The sequence below is a fragment of the Cydia fagiglandana genome, chromosome 14 (genome assembly GCF_963556715.1).
Source record: "Cydia fagiglandana chromosome 14, ilCydFagi1.1, whole genome shotgun sequence".
NCBI lineage: Eukaryota > Metazoa > Arthropoda > Insecta > Lepidoptera > Tortricidae > Cydia > Cydia fagiglandana.
In genome coordinates this window covers 10,568,661-10,584,605 of record NC_085945.1, presented here as the reverse complement: position 1 = coordinate 10,584,605, position 15,945 = coordinate 10,568,661, and the positions used below count along the sequence as shown (strand labels likewise).

The 15,945-nt window shown below is 37.4% G+C and overlaps 2 protein-coding genes across 2 annotated transcripts; both read left to right on the top strand.

Annotated features, from left to right (window-relative positions):
* Positions 1-2,415: 2,415 nt before the first annotated feature.
* LOC134670858 (uncharacterized) lies at positions 2,416-8,913 on the top strand. Its single transcript, XM_063528675.1, has 8 exons — positions 2,416-2,439; positions 2,916-3,197; positions 3,470-3,577; positions 3,869-4,326; positions 6,164-6,266; positions 7,081-7,176; positions 7,894-8,049; positions 8,841-8,913. The coding sequence occupies exons 1-8, from the start codon at positions 2,416-2,418 to the stop codon at positions 8,895-8,897; spliced, it is 1,284 nt and encodes a 427-aa protein (XP_063384745.1). The 3' UTR covers positions 8,898-8,913.
* Positions 8,914-9,533: 620 nt separating this feature from the next.
* On the top strand, positions 9,534-15,511 carry LOC134670857 (uncharacterized). The gene is made up of 8 exons (XM_063528674.1): positions 9,534-9,541; positions 10,008-10,272; positions 11,096-11,200; positions 11,927-12,384; positions 12,711-12,813; positions 13,199-13,294; positions 14,509-14,664; positions 15,455-15,511. Exons 1-8 carry the CDS (start codon positions 9,534-9,536, stop codon positions 15,509-15,511), a joined length of 1,248 nt encoding a protein of 415 aa, XP_063384744.1.
* The last annotated feature ends 434 nt before the right edge of the window (positions 15,512-15,945 follow it).

Sequence of the window (15,945 nt, the reverse complement as noted above, 5' to 3'; positions counted from 1 at the left end):
CATCTTTTTGCAGTAGGATATTACTAAACATGTATATGTTTAGAAGCTGCATGAATTGCGCTTTATTATAGTATTTTTTGTATGACACTTTTGGCTACTATACAAAAGTTATTAGCTCTCAAAGCAAAAACCTCCATCCCAAATTTTTTTCTTTTTACGTTTTTCTTGCAAAATTACTATGAAACTGAAAAAAACAAATATCAGCAATGAATTCTACGTCTTCGGTTTATACGAAAATGATACCAAACTTGCCCTAGTAGCCACCAAGACCAGAACAGATTTTTTTGAATGATGACGGGTGGCGGCCATCTTTGTACCCCGCCCTCCTCGACTAGACGCACGCTTCTTATCGCCTCCGAGGCTAGAAATGCTTAGAATTACTCAGAGATCATATGTGATGAAGCTCATAGCTTAATAAAAAATTTTTGGGTCATATATGGCAGCGATCCGTAACTGACTCCAGTACAAGCCACCTGTCATATTTTATTGTCTGTGAAAACTTGTCAATAAACAGCTTAAGGCACAGTATGTATAAGTTATGTACAGATACAGAGGTGCTGCACTCTGGCGGCAGAACATTTCAGTAATATCCCCTATTTCATAGTGTACTTACGAATATATTATAATATGACTTGAGTCTCAAGTAGGTACTACTTGGTACAGTCAAGGAATTTAAATTCCGACCCATTTCGTACTTTGTCACAGTGACAATCAATATGAAAGCCGCTAGAGACCTCATACGGTTGTCACTGTGACAAAGTACGAAATGGGTCGGAATTTAAATTCCTTGACTGTACTACTATAAAACGGGTATGACCCAAATCCAAATAGGTTAAGTTACTAGCATAAATAAGAGCGTATCTCGCCATCAAACTTCACAGTTTGGCGAGTTTTATGTAATTTATATAATGTATTTTAGTATTTTTAGCGTATCATGAATAAAAAAAATAGTTAAGTGGAAAAAAAAATTACAAGTAGTCCTATATTTTTATGTAGCTTGTTGGTACCTATATACCTAATAACTATATTTTTCTTATAAACAGTAAATATGGTGACTTAAATAGACTGTGATGATATTGCACTACCTTTTCATAACAACTAGGTAATATAGGGTTCCGTATCCAAAGGGTAAATAAAGGGACCCTATTACTAAGACTCCACTCTCCGTCTGTCTGTCATCAGACGGTATCTTATGAACCGTGATGAACCTTAGACAGTTGAAATTTTCACATATGGATGTATTTCGGTTGCCGCTATTACAACAAATACTAAAAAGTACGAAATCCTCGGTGGGCGAGTCCGACTCGCACTTCTCCAGTTTTTTTTTGTTGTAGTATACTTTACGACACAAGGTGAGCCTTAACCTATATTTTACAATGTGAATTATTATTTTAAGAACAAATAAAAAAAAGTGAACTACCTATAACAATCAGTGGGTGAATAATATAATTATGAAAGACACTACTCTTGAAGATATTTTAACTTATAATATTTAAAAAATGATTATAAGTGATTTGGCGCCGTAGTAAATTATATTTAATAACCACATTAATTATTGTAACAACCGACTTCCTTACACTTTTCTTCCAAAACACAATAGTTTGAAGATTGAAGAGTTCCGTTGTAGAGCTCACGACAAAAGATTGTGAGATCGGAACTCTTTAGCTAGCAGCAAGAGAACGAAACTCTGTAGGTACGTGATAAGCTTTGGTTCGAACAAAACATAATTATTAAAAATAAACATAATTAGAGATTAACCATGCTCAAACTACGCACCCTCACCAGCAGGCGTATTATGGATCGCTTTATCCACATTTATCCACGTGATAAAATAACTGTCACTTTTAAACTCCGCGGGATATAAAGGTGTTATTGTCAATTTCCATAGTAAACTGAATTATAGTGTAGCTGCAGTCAGAAATGGACTGGCGCTTTAAGACTACTTTAGATGAGCTTTTAAAGCTGATTTAGACGGCGCACGAACTCGCATGCGATTTTAGTTACATTGCGGGCTGTTGGTTACGTCCAATTCAACCGACCGATCAAAACCCGCAATGCAATGAAACTAGCATGCGAGTTCTCGCATCGTCTAAATGAGCCCTTAGAGAGGTGCGGACTTGGCGCGAAACTGAGGGCCTACCGCGAACCACCTTTGTACTAGTTATTAAGTCGCATAGAACTTTTACGAGTAAGTACTACTTTATTTTTATTTGATCTTAGTTCAAAAGCGAAGATAAAAATAATTTTTAAACGGTATCCTTCCTCACGGAACTCTAAACACTAATATTATTTTTTCCTACATGCCAGCGATAATTACTGATGGTAGTAAGTAATGATAAGTTTGTTCAAAACGACCTTTCTCGCTTGTTCGGCTATATTTAGGAATAACATTTAAAGCCAAATCGTATTTGTGCAATGCCACGACTGCATCATGCCCAGGTATTCAACCGAATAAAATAACTATTTACGCAGAATAGTTTCACATTGCATTCGAGTTAGTTTCCCAAATAAACATGTTTAATGTTTTAACTTTTTCTAAACGTATCATCTGCTTATTTACATCCTGAAATATAACTGAAGCCACCTTATTGTTCTATCAAGTCGAAATAATACGAGTAACTAAGTACTAGCTTTATCGTACCTTTATGTACGTACCTATATCATTCAAGCGCTTGCAACGTTTTCACAACAAGCAACTGTAGGTACTAGCGGCATCTACCGGCCAAATAGTATTCTATCTTTCATAATTTATCAGCGGCGATAGCACTGCACAGTCGCATTTTTAATTTTTTATCGCTTGTCGCCTGTCGCGTTCTAACATGTATGTAAGTGCGATAATGGTGGGCATAATGACAGGCGATATAATGGAACCATGCTGCGCCCTCAGATCAAGATCATTTTATATGGCGCTCTAGTATATTTTTTTCTATAAAACAGTTTGTTTTAGCTATCCGAAAGATGTCTTCACATTGAACTACATGAGCAGAATTCGATTTTTGCTCAACATGATTGCGTCATGGCCTAACCAAGAGTTCGAGGGCTCAAACATTTGGAGGCAAGCGGCATCATTGTACCGATATTTACTTATCATTTTTGTGGTGTTCAACATGGCTACTACTATATCTTACCTGCAGAAGTATGTGAACCATGATTTCGCGCACTCGTATGTCAATATGATGTTGGCCAGCGTGTATCTTGTGAGTAATTGCACAAAATGGACATAAAAAGCCGGATTAATGCTAAAAAGATGATGGCAATATACAAAAACCTTGTTCTAAGAGAACTTTTACAAGCAACGCCTGATATCAAAGTTTGACAACGGAAGGTCAAAAATGTTGTTCTCTTTCGGGTCTTACTCTAAAACATCAGCATACTCGTAGATAATACCTACATTAAGATGCCAGGCTGCTATTTATGATTTTAGTTCGATTTAAATAGATTTGAACAATTTTATCATCTTTATTTTTAGCAAAGATTATTCCTGCCGTTTCAAAAGAAGTACTGTTTAATGATAAAAAGATTTGTTTTGGAATTTCATTTAATCCACCACAAGCACAAAACGGAAAACGCTGCGCAGGTTGGTAAAAACTGGAACCTTTAGGTAGAGTAAAAGTATTAATAAAGCACTTCTTAATTGCCACTAAAGTCCCAAGTTACACTAAAAATATGGCATGTACAATTGTACAGATGTAGCGCTAAAATATTTTCCATCGTATTTTCACGGAAACGTACGAACGTCTCTGACTACTTTAATCAGTCTCGGAACAAAAAGTACTGTTGACTGAAATAGCATGACAAATACGAACGTTTCCGAGAAAACACGATGGAAAACAATTACGCACTACATCTATATATAACTTTGTTGCAGGTGTACGATCGGGTCAACAGAATTTGTGCCATCGTTACTGCAGTAAGCGTGTCACACACAACTGGCTTACCGCTGATTTATAACGGCATTCCTTTATATAACAACATTAAAGCCGGAATGTTCACCAACCATAGACCAGCCAATGGCACATTCCAGCACTCTGTTTACTTTGATTTACCTTTCGACCAGTATGGAACCCTCGATGGTTATCTGATTGTGTTCTTTTACAATATCTACGTTTCTTACAACGCTTGTATTGGAATTTGTATGTACGATGCGTTAGTTTTTTCCATCGTGTTCCATATTTGGGGTCACATAAACATACTTATACATGACCTGGAACAATTCCCTTTAATAACCCCTCAAGCCTTCACGATGACGGCTCCAGGTCAGTTTACGCAAGAGGACGTGTTTGGTCGATTAAAAGGCATTGTCAGACATCATCAAATGATCAAAGAGTAAGTTTATAAGAGTATTAATAGAATAATGTCTTAGAGCAATTGCTTGAAATTTGAATAATAAGTGGAAACATAACCCAAAATATAGACAATAAATAAATAGAATCATTGTTAGTGTGCTGAGGTAAGAGCGACATTGGCTTATATTTGGTTTTGTAACCCAGCTGAGGACAATTTTTTACATCTACGGTCGGACAGTTTGCTGTTCAAAATAGAACATCGTGTCTTTTGCCAAGCTTAAAGGCTTTGAACATTTTTCAAAGACAGATTTTGTTTGCATCATCTGCGAAAATGAACAAAAAAAAACTGGTCAAGTGCGAGTCGGACTCGCGTTTCAAGGGTTCCGTACATCACACAATTTTCAACACTTTTTTTTGTACGTGAAATGTGACGTGAGTGAAACGTCTTGAAAAACCCGAATGGGTCAATCAAAAACCAGATGTAACATGAAGTTTTCTGGCATGGTGGCTTATATCTCTATATCTCTGAAGATTAAATGCCGAACAATAATACAAGTGTCCAAATGCGTAGAGCTGAAAACTCGAGCGTCCGACGGGTCGCGCTTCCGACAACTTCCGAAAGTGTTTTAAAAGCGAAGGCCGAAGAGAGATAATACCTACAGGAGGGTGATCAAAGTACGAGGAGGTTTTGGGATTATACTGAGCTACTTTTAGTACGGGACCAACCCCGAAATCGCGAAAAAAGAAGTATCCTCCCATAGAAAACGGAACAGCCAAAATGTATGAAACAGACAAATTTTTCTTCGCGATTTCAGGGTTGCACGTTGGCAACGGGAATACACTTAGTTTATTTTTTAGCCACCCTGTATACCTAGTGCTTTTTAAAACACGTAACACGTAAAACGTATCCTAATCAATCAGTACAGTCAGCAGCAGAAGTTGCTAAGCGGGCGAGTGGTTTAAAATGATCTGGACGCGACTTTATACTTAAGACAATAAGAGCATGTGAAGGTAATTTTGAACACCTCGCCCGCTCAGCAACTTCTGCTGTTGACTGTACTACAAGTACCATTGCGGCTAATTGCCAGATACAGCCTAGTCGCATTTTTTGTCTTCAGTCCGACTCACGCTTGAAGCTAAAGGCACGCCTCTTTGGGACGCTTCGGGTCTTCGGCCTTATGCGGATATCGGCCTAGGGCCTTCGCAATAGCTGTCTACATCACGTTTCACTTAAACCATTGCGGCTGTGTCCCTAAAAAAACGTTAACCGCATTTTCGTTCTTAAATCCGACTCACGCTTGACTCTAGATTTCTAATAGGTTTTCCTGTCATCTTTAGGTAAAGGACTATTTTGTGTATTTTTTTCAGAATTTTAGACCCAGTAGTTTCGGAGATAGAGGGGGGGGGAATGGTAATTTTTTGTCTATTTTCTTGAATAACTTCTAAATTTTTTATCTTAAATTTATAAGAAAAATATATTTGAGATTCTCAAAATGAGTTCTTTCGTTTGATATGTAACACGATATAGTTTTCAAAACTTTGTTTTTTAATTTAATCGTTTACCCCCCAAAAGTAGCCCCTATGTTTAAAATTCATTTGTTGACGTTACATACCCGTCTTTGGGTCACAGACTTACATATGTGTACCAAATTTCAACTTAATTGGTCCGGTAGTTTCGGAGCAAATTGGCTGTGACAGACGGACAGACAGACAGACAGACGCACGAGTGATCCTATAAGGGTTCCGTTTTTTCCTTTTGAGGTACGGAACCCTAAAAATGTAAAGTAAATAGGTACTTAATAAATATTTGGAGAATATCTTACATAGATGTCTCCAAATACCTGTTATTTTAAATATTAAACAGTTCTACTTTTCAGGTTTATGAGATGCACTTCAGAAGCGTTTAGTATATCTCTGTGCTGTTACCTCCTGTTTCACCAGCTGAGCGGTTGCGTCTTACTCTTGAAATGCTCTTCACCGGTGAGTTCGTTTTCGTTTGCTCAATTTACAGAAAATTTTAAACACACGCGCTTTCATGGAGCCATTTAAAAAAAACTGACTTTCACAGCAGAATCATTATTTATTTCGTACTTCAGAATGCTATTTTGCTGTGTAAATAGTTATTTTTGCTGTGCTTTTAGTTCCTAGGTTAGTTTAGTACTTTTTTGCTGATCTTTTTTTTTTTATTATGAATGGGCTTACTCATGGCCACAGACTAGCCGAGGCGTAGACGTGGCCTACGATGGAGCGAGCTCGCCCAGAAGGTGCCTGTGATCGTTTAAATATCAACCACAACTATTTTGTATGTAAATAGGTATAGTACTAGTTTTTGCTGACATCATTAGTTGGCAATCGATTTCCCACATGATTATTTCAGTTCACCGTTTTTTTTTTTATTATTATTATGAATGGGCTTACTCATGGCCACAGACTAGCCGAGGCGTAGACGTGGCCTACGATGGAGCGAGCTCGCCCAGAAGGTGCCTGTTCACTCTTGATTGTTTCGTTTGTTTTTATTATTAATAGATTGATTGGCTTTGTATATAAAGTCATCTTCACATGCTGTGCTTAATACCTTCTGTAATTTTGTGTTAAGGTGACAGTCCATTTCCAACGACAGCTGCGCTACTGTGCATTTTACTATGGAAATTGACAATGACAGCGACGCGTTCAGTACCGGACGTACCGGTAGTGCAGCTGCGGTTAGAAATAGAATGTTACCATAAGTCTTTGCGCTGTATCTGTACAGATACTTCTCCCCTCGCTTAATAATTGTGACAGTTTGTTTTCACAGGACCCAATCGCTTTGGGAAGATATGGATTATTAACGATCATGGTGTTTCAACAATTAATAGAAACATCAGTTATTTTCGAACTTGTCAACTCAAAGGTCTGAAATGTTTTGTACTTGCCTTAATTCAAACGTTATCACTTAAAGTGACATTCCATTTCCAACTGCAGCTGCAATACTACTTACTATAGAAATTGACAATGACAATGACAGCGACGCGTTTCCATAGTAAAATAAACAGTATTGCAGCTGCAGTTGGAAATGGAATGTCACTTTAACGTATCTGTGCCTATAAATAAGTCTGTGTACGTAGTGGATGTAAAAAAAATTGTTGTGATCCGTTTAAATGGCATAAATCGTGCTCTGACTAGGAAAGATAATAAAACAGAATGTATAACGCGTATTAAAAAATTTACCTATGGTGAAGTTTGTCCATGTCGACCAGCCCTCCAAAGGCAGTTTTTCTAGTTTGTCTAATCAGTACATGACACCTACTCTATATGCTCTTAAACGGACCGCCATTCTTTGCCACCTGTTAACGCAGTCACTGCCAAAGGGCGTGGACTAGGAACAAACTTGTATGACGGTGGAACCACATGTGCGTCGGGGGCAGTGAATGTGTTAAATGGGAATTTTCACTTAATTGAACACCTTTAACGGCCGGTTAGCAATCGTTACAAAACTGATGGTCAATGTCAAATCCCATACATTTTGTCAGGAATGTAACGGTTAGACGTTACTGAAACACGACTTAAGTCGCGCTTAACTTGTACAAGTTAAATGAAAATGCCCAAATAAGTGCAATTTTTCGGGCAGAGTGACACTGTCGCGCGCCACGTGTACCGGCTGCCGTGGGAAGACATGGACTTGCGGAACAGGAGGGTCGTGTTGATCCTCCTCCATAACGTGCAGAAATCACTGGCCCTGAAGGCCGGAGGCATGGTGCCAGTCGGAGTGCTCACTATGTCTACGGTAATTACCACATTATTTTTACAAGCTTTTATTTAGTTTCGCCTGTCCCGTTGTCTGTCTGTAATCAAATCTTGCAAGTCAAATTTGATCCATTCCCGGTTTCTGATTGAGCTGAAATTTTCCATGCATGTATAAATCGGATGACAATGCGATATTGGGTCAAACAGATCACTGTGTTACGTTCTTTAGAGAAAACTAGCGTGTTCGCGCGAACTGTACATTTTTCTCTCCTGTGGGCAATAGTTAACAGCTTGTGGGCATGTAAGTAATGATTTTATCATAGTTCTGTAAATAAAAGGAGGACCTTTTTACGTGGGTAAGGGTTAAATAAGAAAATTAACCTTTAAAGTCCTTAACTCTTGTGTATGTCTACAGGAACGAACGTAACACAGTGATCTGTTTGACCCTATTATGCTACCATCGTGTCGTCCGCCGCTTTGTGCAAGCCAGTTGTCACAAAATTTATAAAATTAGGTGACATAAGGTGGTTCGATTTTCATACAAAATTCAATCGCCTTTTATGAAGTCACTACACACTATTACTACATAAATTGTTCCGCATTTATCTACTTTCGAATATTGGTTTGCGCTAAATTAATAGAAATTTTATTTCATACACAAATCATGCGTAAATCATCGTTATCTTTTTAGCGCCATCTAACGAGGTATAAGCTTTGAGTAACCTAGTCGAACCACCTTAGGTATGTTTAAAAAAAAATATGAAACTAATATATCTAAATTATGTGTAATTAATTAAAATTAATTAATAATATTATAATATAATGTTACAGATTATAAAAACGTCGTGCACTTATTTTATCGTGTTAAGAACATTGACGGACGAATGAGACGGAGAATACATGTCACATGTGACGTGCATCATCACGAAGAAAACAAAAACCGGTTAAATAAAAAATAAAAAATTGACATATCTATGCGTTTTAGTTCAGACAAGTATATTTTAAGTGGATGCTGTACGTATAGATTCGTTCGGAAAGAGAAGAGTCTTGGAATGTATCGGGCCCCATACATTCCACGACTCTTCTCTTTCCGCACAGACGACCACCATTTACCATTTACCACTAAAGACATACGCACGAGTGATCCTGTAATATAAGGGTTCCGTTTTTTCCTTTTAAGGTATGGAAACCTAAAAAAGAAAAATTCTAGACAACTATTCTTCAACATATTAAACTGGTCCGTAAAGTATCATTTATCGGATAACTAGAAAACCCTATATTTTTCTTAATAAATATAACATATAATTACCTAATATTTTCCTGTAACAATAGTAATAATTTACTCCTAAGTCCTAATTATGACTGGCTTATTAATAGCATATTATTATCACTCTATGTAATAAGGGTTTTTTTAGCCGTTTCGCCTATTCAGGCCAGTCGTTACGTTCCAACCAAAGAGAATAGATAGTATAGAGTGCTTTTGTCATAGTAAATTTTCTGTTGGTTCCAACATAATACACGACCATGCCCAGGTAATTTTGATAGTATCTGGTTAGGTTTTATTTAACGTGGGTAAAGGAGACCTAATCATGAATTCTTAATAAATACTTGTGTTCCACTTACCTAACTTAATGTTACAAATACCTAATAATTACAAATATTACAAAATGTTCGTTAAAAATACCTACCTATCCTCGTGCCGCCCACCATACCAAAATTATAAGCCAAGTAAGTTAGAATCTTGTATTTTCAATTGGGTTTCATTTCATTTGTTCGAAAATTTTACGAGATAAATGAAATGCTTCATACTTTGTTTTTAATTAATTGATATTCCATCGAAACTGAGCGTACATCCTAATGTACATTGGGTGGCACGAGGTTATAGCATAAAAATGACAAGCATCATTTTGTTGATATATTTAGGTGAAAAATATTATACTTAAGTGGTCAAATATATTAATTATATCAAACTTGACATGTGAAAAGCTAATACCCTAGAGTATATCTTTTCAGTGATCCGGCGAATGTATTCTCTTTGAATTACATGAAAACACTTAGATTCTGGCTCAACAGCATCGCATCATGGCCACACAAAGTATCTGGAGGCTCAAATATCACGACAAATATTTCAACTATTTACCGTTGTATGCTAATTATGCTTCTTGTTATGAACATTTGTACAACCATAACTTATTGGAAGAAGCACGTAGACACTGATTTTGGACAAATGTATCTCAACGTAATGCTATCAGCTATATGTATTGTGAGTATGTTATTATTGAAACTCAAATTTCTGATAGGTAAGTACCTATGAGCGCTGGTGGCCTAGCGGTAAGAGCGTGCGACTTACAATCCGGAGGTCGCGGGTTCAAACCCCGGCTCGTACCAATGAGTTTTTAGGAACTTATGTACGAAATATCATTTGATATTTACCAGTCGCTTTTCGGTGAAGGAAAACATCGTGAGGAAACCTGCATACATCTGCGAAGAAATTCAAAGTTGTATGTGAAGTCCCCAATCCGCATTGGGCTAGCGTGGGGACTATAGCCCAAGCCCTCTCGCGCTCGAGAGGAGGCCTGTGCCCAGCAGTGGGACGTATATAGGCTGAGATGATGATGATGAAGTACCTACTCAAAGTTTTTCCAAGATAAAACTCAAGAATTAGAAATACGTGTACTCGCAAAAGGCAGCTTAAAGGATGACTCACGCTAGACCGGGCCGGGCCGGAGCTTACGGCGCATCGTTTTCTGTGGAACACGTGATCACCGATCAGCCGTCATTGAAAATGCCATGTGGCCCATGTCGGACGCTTCGGCCCGGGCACGGCCCGGTCTAGCGAGTCATCCTTAATGTGGAACTGGTGTCCTAGCCAAGGTGACAATCGCTATCGCTTCGCCATCGAATCGCTTTGTGTCTCTCTATCACTCTTCCATATTAGTGCGACGGTGACAGTTGCGTTTCGATCGCTACGGAGCGTAAGCGATTGACACGTTGGCTACGGGGCCTGGATCGATTTGTAAAAAAATGTCCCATAACAATTATTCAATAAAAACAATGACAGTTAATTAATTAGTTTTTTTTTTCAGCAAAGATTGTTCCTACCCTTCCAGGAGAAGTATTGTTCGGTCGTGAACAAATTCATTTTGGACTTTCATTTAATCCACCACAGGCACGACGCAGATTCGATTCAGGTATACCTATACAAAATTATAAGTACAAGGATGACTCACGCTAGACCGGGCCGGGGCCAGGCCGGAGTATCCGGCGCTTCGTTTTCTATGGAAAGCACCACGTGATCACCGATCAGCCGTCATAGAAAATGACATGCCGGACGCTCCGACCTATACCGGCTCCGGTCTAGCGTGAATCATCCTTTAACCTTTTAACAAACTTTTGACTCAATGACTTAAGTATTTTTATGTTTAGTTGTTTGAAATGATTTGTATTTTTGATTGTAATGTAATGTTAGGTATTACAATTACAAACGTATCCATCGTGGGATTGGCATAATGGCATAATATCATCAATAAACCATAAAATTTAATGTAGACACTTAATGCTACTAATATAAATACTCATTTGCTTAATATCAGCCATGTTTTTAAGTACCTATGTATATGTCGGCGGCCGATCGTAAGATCAGGCATATCGTGAAATTCCTAGGCATAACGTTTACGTTACGTATTAACGTGAAAATCTTTGACTCGTTCCCTGAGTCGACGGAGCCCCGCTACGCGGGCCTCCTATTTATGGGCAGTTTGCCCTTCGGGCATCTGAAGCAACCTAACGAAACTATCTTACCTATATATTGGTTTAATGTGACTATCGTCAAAACATTACACAGGAACATTACGATCTGCCTGATCTTACGATCGGCCGCCGACATATATAAATAAAAACTAACTCTATCATTTCAGGTGTACGATCGGATCAATAAAATGTGCACAATAGTTTCTGTCGCTAGCCGATCGCAGACATTCGTAGCATTAATTTTGTATAACATGGTACCTTTATACAAAAGCTACAAAGCTGGAATGTTCAGTGAACACAGGCCACAAAACGCTACATTTCAACACGCTGTTGATTATGAGATACCATTAAATCAGTACACCTTATACCGTGATTACATCATTATATTTATTTACAACTGGTACGCGTCCTATAACGTAGCTATTTGTATTTGTATGTATGATCTCTTAATTTTTACCATAGTGTTTCATATTTGGGGTCATTTAAATATTCTTATTCATGATCTGAAATATTTCGTGCGGCCGAGTCTTCAATGTTTTGAAAATAACTATTCAGTTCCTGCTACACAAGAAGATATGGCAAGTCGATTAAAAGATATAATAAAGCGCCATCAAAAAATTAAAGAGTAAGTTAACTATTTTTAATACCTATAATACCTATATGTATTTTTTAAAACTTGTATTACCTTATTGTTTAATTTCGTTTCAACATAAGGCTACAATCCATTGAAACATAGGATAATAAGATTAACAAGCCATTACGATATACTTAACTATCGTAGGTAGTGTATATTATAGCGTTTTTAAACTATTTAGGGCATACTGAAAATTCCTGGAACTGGCCACTTAGACAAAATAAATCGTCTCATATATCAGAATCCAGAGTGTTTCAGTACGGCTCACTTAATTAACACTATAATACAACAATGATACGACTTAAATAATTTTCCAGGTTCATGTCAAGGACTTCAGAAGCGTTCAGCACCCCGTTATGCTGTTATCTCCTTTTTAACCAACTAAGTGGCTGTGTTATGCTGCTGAAATGCTCTTCACTGGTATACTTTTTCTTATAATAACTATCTGCTGTCATATATGGGAAAAACTAGAAAATAAGAGTTGACAAAAAATTAGAAAACAGGCTTGATGGGGGGGGGGGGCATCAAGCAAAAAATAGTGACCAGGAAGTAACAATTTTTTTGCAAATGTTCTTGCCACCCGACTCATCTGAGATGAACAGATTGTACCTATACAAAAAAACACTACCGAGACCTCTGTTCGACATTTTTGTTTTTGAAGTCAAATCTTCTTTAGCGGCGCTGGGCACTTTTTGAGGTGGGGAAAAAATGATAAACTCGAGACAGCGTAAGGCGATCACGTCACCGTAACGTGTAGATGGCCGCTCATTTAGATGGCATTTAAATTTAGTTTTTTTTTTGTCAGGACCCTATGGACCTATGGAGATACGGACTAATGACGGTGATTATATTCCAGCAGCTAATAGAAACATCGGTTATTTTCGAACTCGTTCGTTCAAAGGTACGGTACCTATAAGAAACTTTTATTTTGTATTTTATACTTATCATTTTTCAATTTCATGCAGGCTGGTACGGGCTTTATGGATTTCTCAACACCGATTACTTCAGAATTAGGTAGAATTTTGAATGGTAAACTTATAAATCAATATCCTTATTCCAATTCCAATACATATTAATTAATCTTACTTTTTTTTAACTCGACAATAATAAACGCCAATTAAAACCGTCTCATCCAATTTTATTGGAACCCGTTTTCTAAATTAAGAACCAACTTTTTACAAAACAGTTTTTTTACTGTGTTAAAAAATTAACACAGGCTTTCATTAATAGAACGATTTCGTAATAAGAATTTATTTTAAGTGGCCCACAGAATACCAGTTCGCCGGACGATACCAGCCTGTCAGTTGTTCGAAACTATGCCGTGTCACGCGCAACTCAGCTAATTTAAGTTACATGAGTTACGAATAACTAGTTACTAGTTTAAATTTAACGTTTACGAATAACTAGTTTAGTCTTTAAAACTTAACGTCATGTACAGTCAACGTAACTTTAAAAGTCATGATTTTTTTTTGCGGATGATATATTATATGCATGATTAACACAACCAAAACCATACCAAAATATCACCATGGAGTTACGCATGACCGGCCGATGAATCATGTACAATATTTTTATTCAAATGTATAGAAAATAAGTTGCGCGTATGTCATGTAACATGACTTACATTACTTCGTGTGGCCAATATTGTATAGAAGAGTTGGTCATATTGAACTCCTAAACTCGAATAAAATGAAAGACGAGAAAAAATTTTTAGCACCTATTCTGTGACCAATTTCCTTCATGTAAATGAAGGAAATATAAAAAAAAATTACGATAAATTGTCAACGATAACAGCATTTGAATTATTCAAACTTTAAACGTAATTTATATCTCGAAAGCAAAACTCATTTTTTAAAGCTAAAACATGAGTTGCGCGTGACACGGCAGAACTGGGCTATAACCGCGAAAATCGAAGTTCGCAAATTGCGGGGATTTTTCTCTGTCACTCTAATTACGCCTTCATTGGAGTAAAAGAGAAAGATCCCCGCAATTTGCGAATTTCGGTTTTCGCGGCAGCTGCTCTGTCACCTTTTGGGTTTAACTGACAGGCTGATATCTTCCCTATCTCTTTACTGCACAAAAGTGCATCATGTTTTCAAGTTTTATTAACAACAGGGTGACATCCTTCCGGACAAAGTGTACGAGCTTCCTTGGGTATGTATGGATATTCGAAACCGGAGGATATTTCTTATGTTCCTTAACAACGTGCAGACACCATTAGCCATCAAAGCTGGTGGCATACTCCCCGTTGGGGTTATGACCATGTCTATGGTAAGCAAATACACACTTGAATTTAATTATAATAGCCATTAATGCCATTATTCCCTGACTTAGTAAAGATTTACTTTATTTCATTTGTCCAACTAGCCAGGTAGGTAGGGGTTTCAGACAAAGGCCTCCTTTAAACCAATCATCTCTTTATTATACCTAATGTGGTGGGAAATCATTTTCCCATCTCATTTTCGGGTGCCCCCCCCCCCCCCTGTTCTATATTGGCAACCAATTAGGTAATTTAGGTATAGTTTTTAGCATTAGAAAAAGACTACGAGTACGCGATATTGACGTGTCTTTTAAATGAAAAATGCTTTTTAAAAATCAGTAACAACTAGTATTATTATTTATAAAAGCCAAATTATGTAACTAATAGTAGGTATATTATTCATAATTGTTACATATTTACCGTGACTTAATTTTCTACAGTGTTTTTCAATAAAAATACACGTCAAAATTGTAACCTTTTTTCTAATGCTAGAAAAAAAGATTTTTGTCCATTAATCTATTTTCGATTTTGCCATGTGACCGTCCACTTTCATACTCTCTCTCTCTCTCTTCCGAGCTATGTATCCCACATGGTGATGGGGTCAGCTTTCCGTGTTAGTTGCTTCCACTTCGCCCTATCCTCGACGTCGTTTTCGGACACTTTGCACTCAATCATATCTTTACCACCGTCCACTTTCATACATTGACCTACATATTTATATCATTATAAATTCCTCTAATCTACGGTTGCACCAAATCGTCGAATCACCTTGTAGATTTTTTACTATTTGTCCATTTACAGATTTTAAGAAACTCCTGTTCCTACTTCATCATGCTGAGAACATTTACACAATCTTAGCTTAGAATAACAATCTTATAGTGTCCACAATCGTCACGTCCCTCAGCCATGAAGTTACGACAAGGAAGAAGAATATGTTAGCACAGAGTACCCAAAATCGATTTGTGCGGTACGGCGTCGGACCCTGGCCGCGTAGCCAAGATGCCGATCGCTTACGCTCCGTAGCGATCGAAAAGCAACTGCCACTGTCGCACTAATATGGAAGTGTGATAGAGAGACATAATGGTTTTCGTTGTCGAAGCGATAGCGATTGTAACCTTGGCTAGGCCGGCTGATCTGAAGAAACATCTGAAGCTGGGGATGTAGCTGTCATAAACGCTAAGATGAAATGAGTTAAATGCCTACACTACTCGATGTCTATTTATATTATTATATCAGTTGACAGCCTGCTATTGTGTGTGTTTAAAAAAATAATTTTCTTTGCACAATATTAA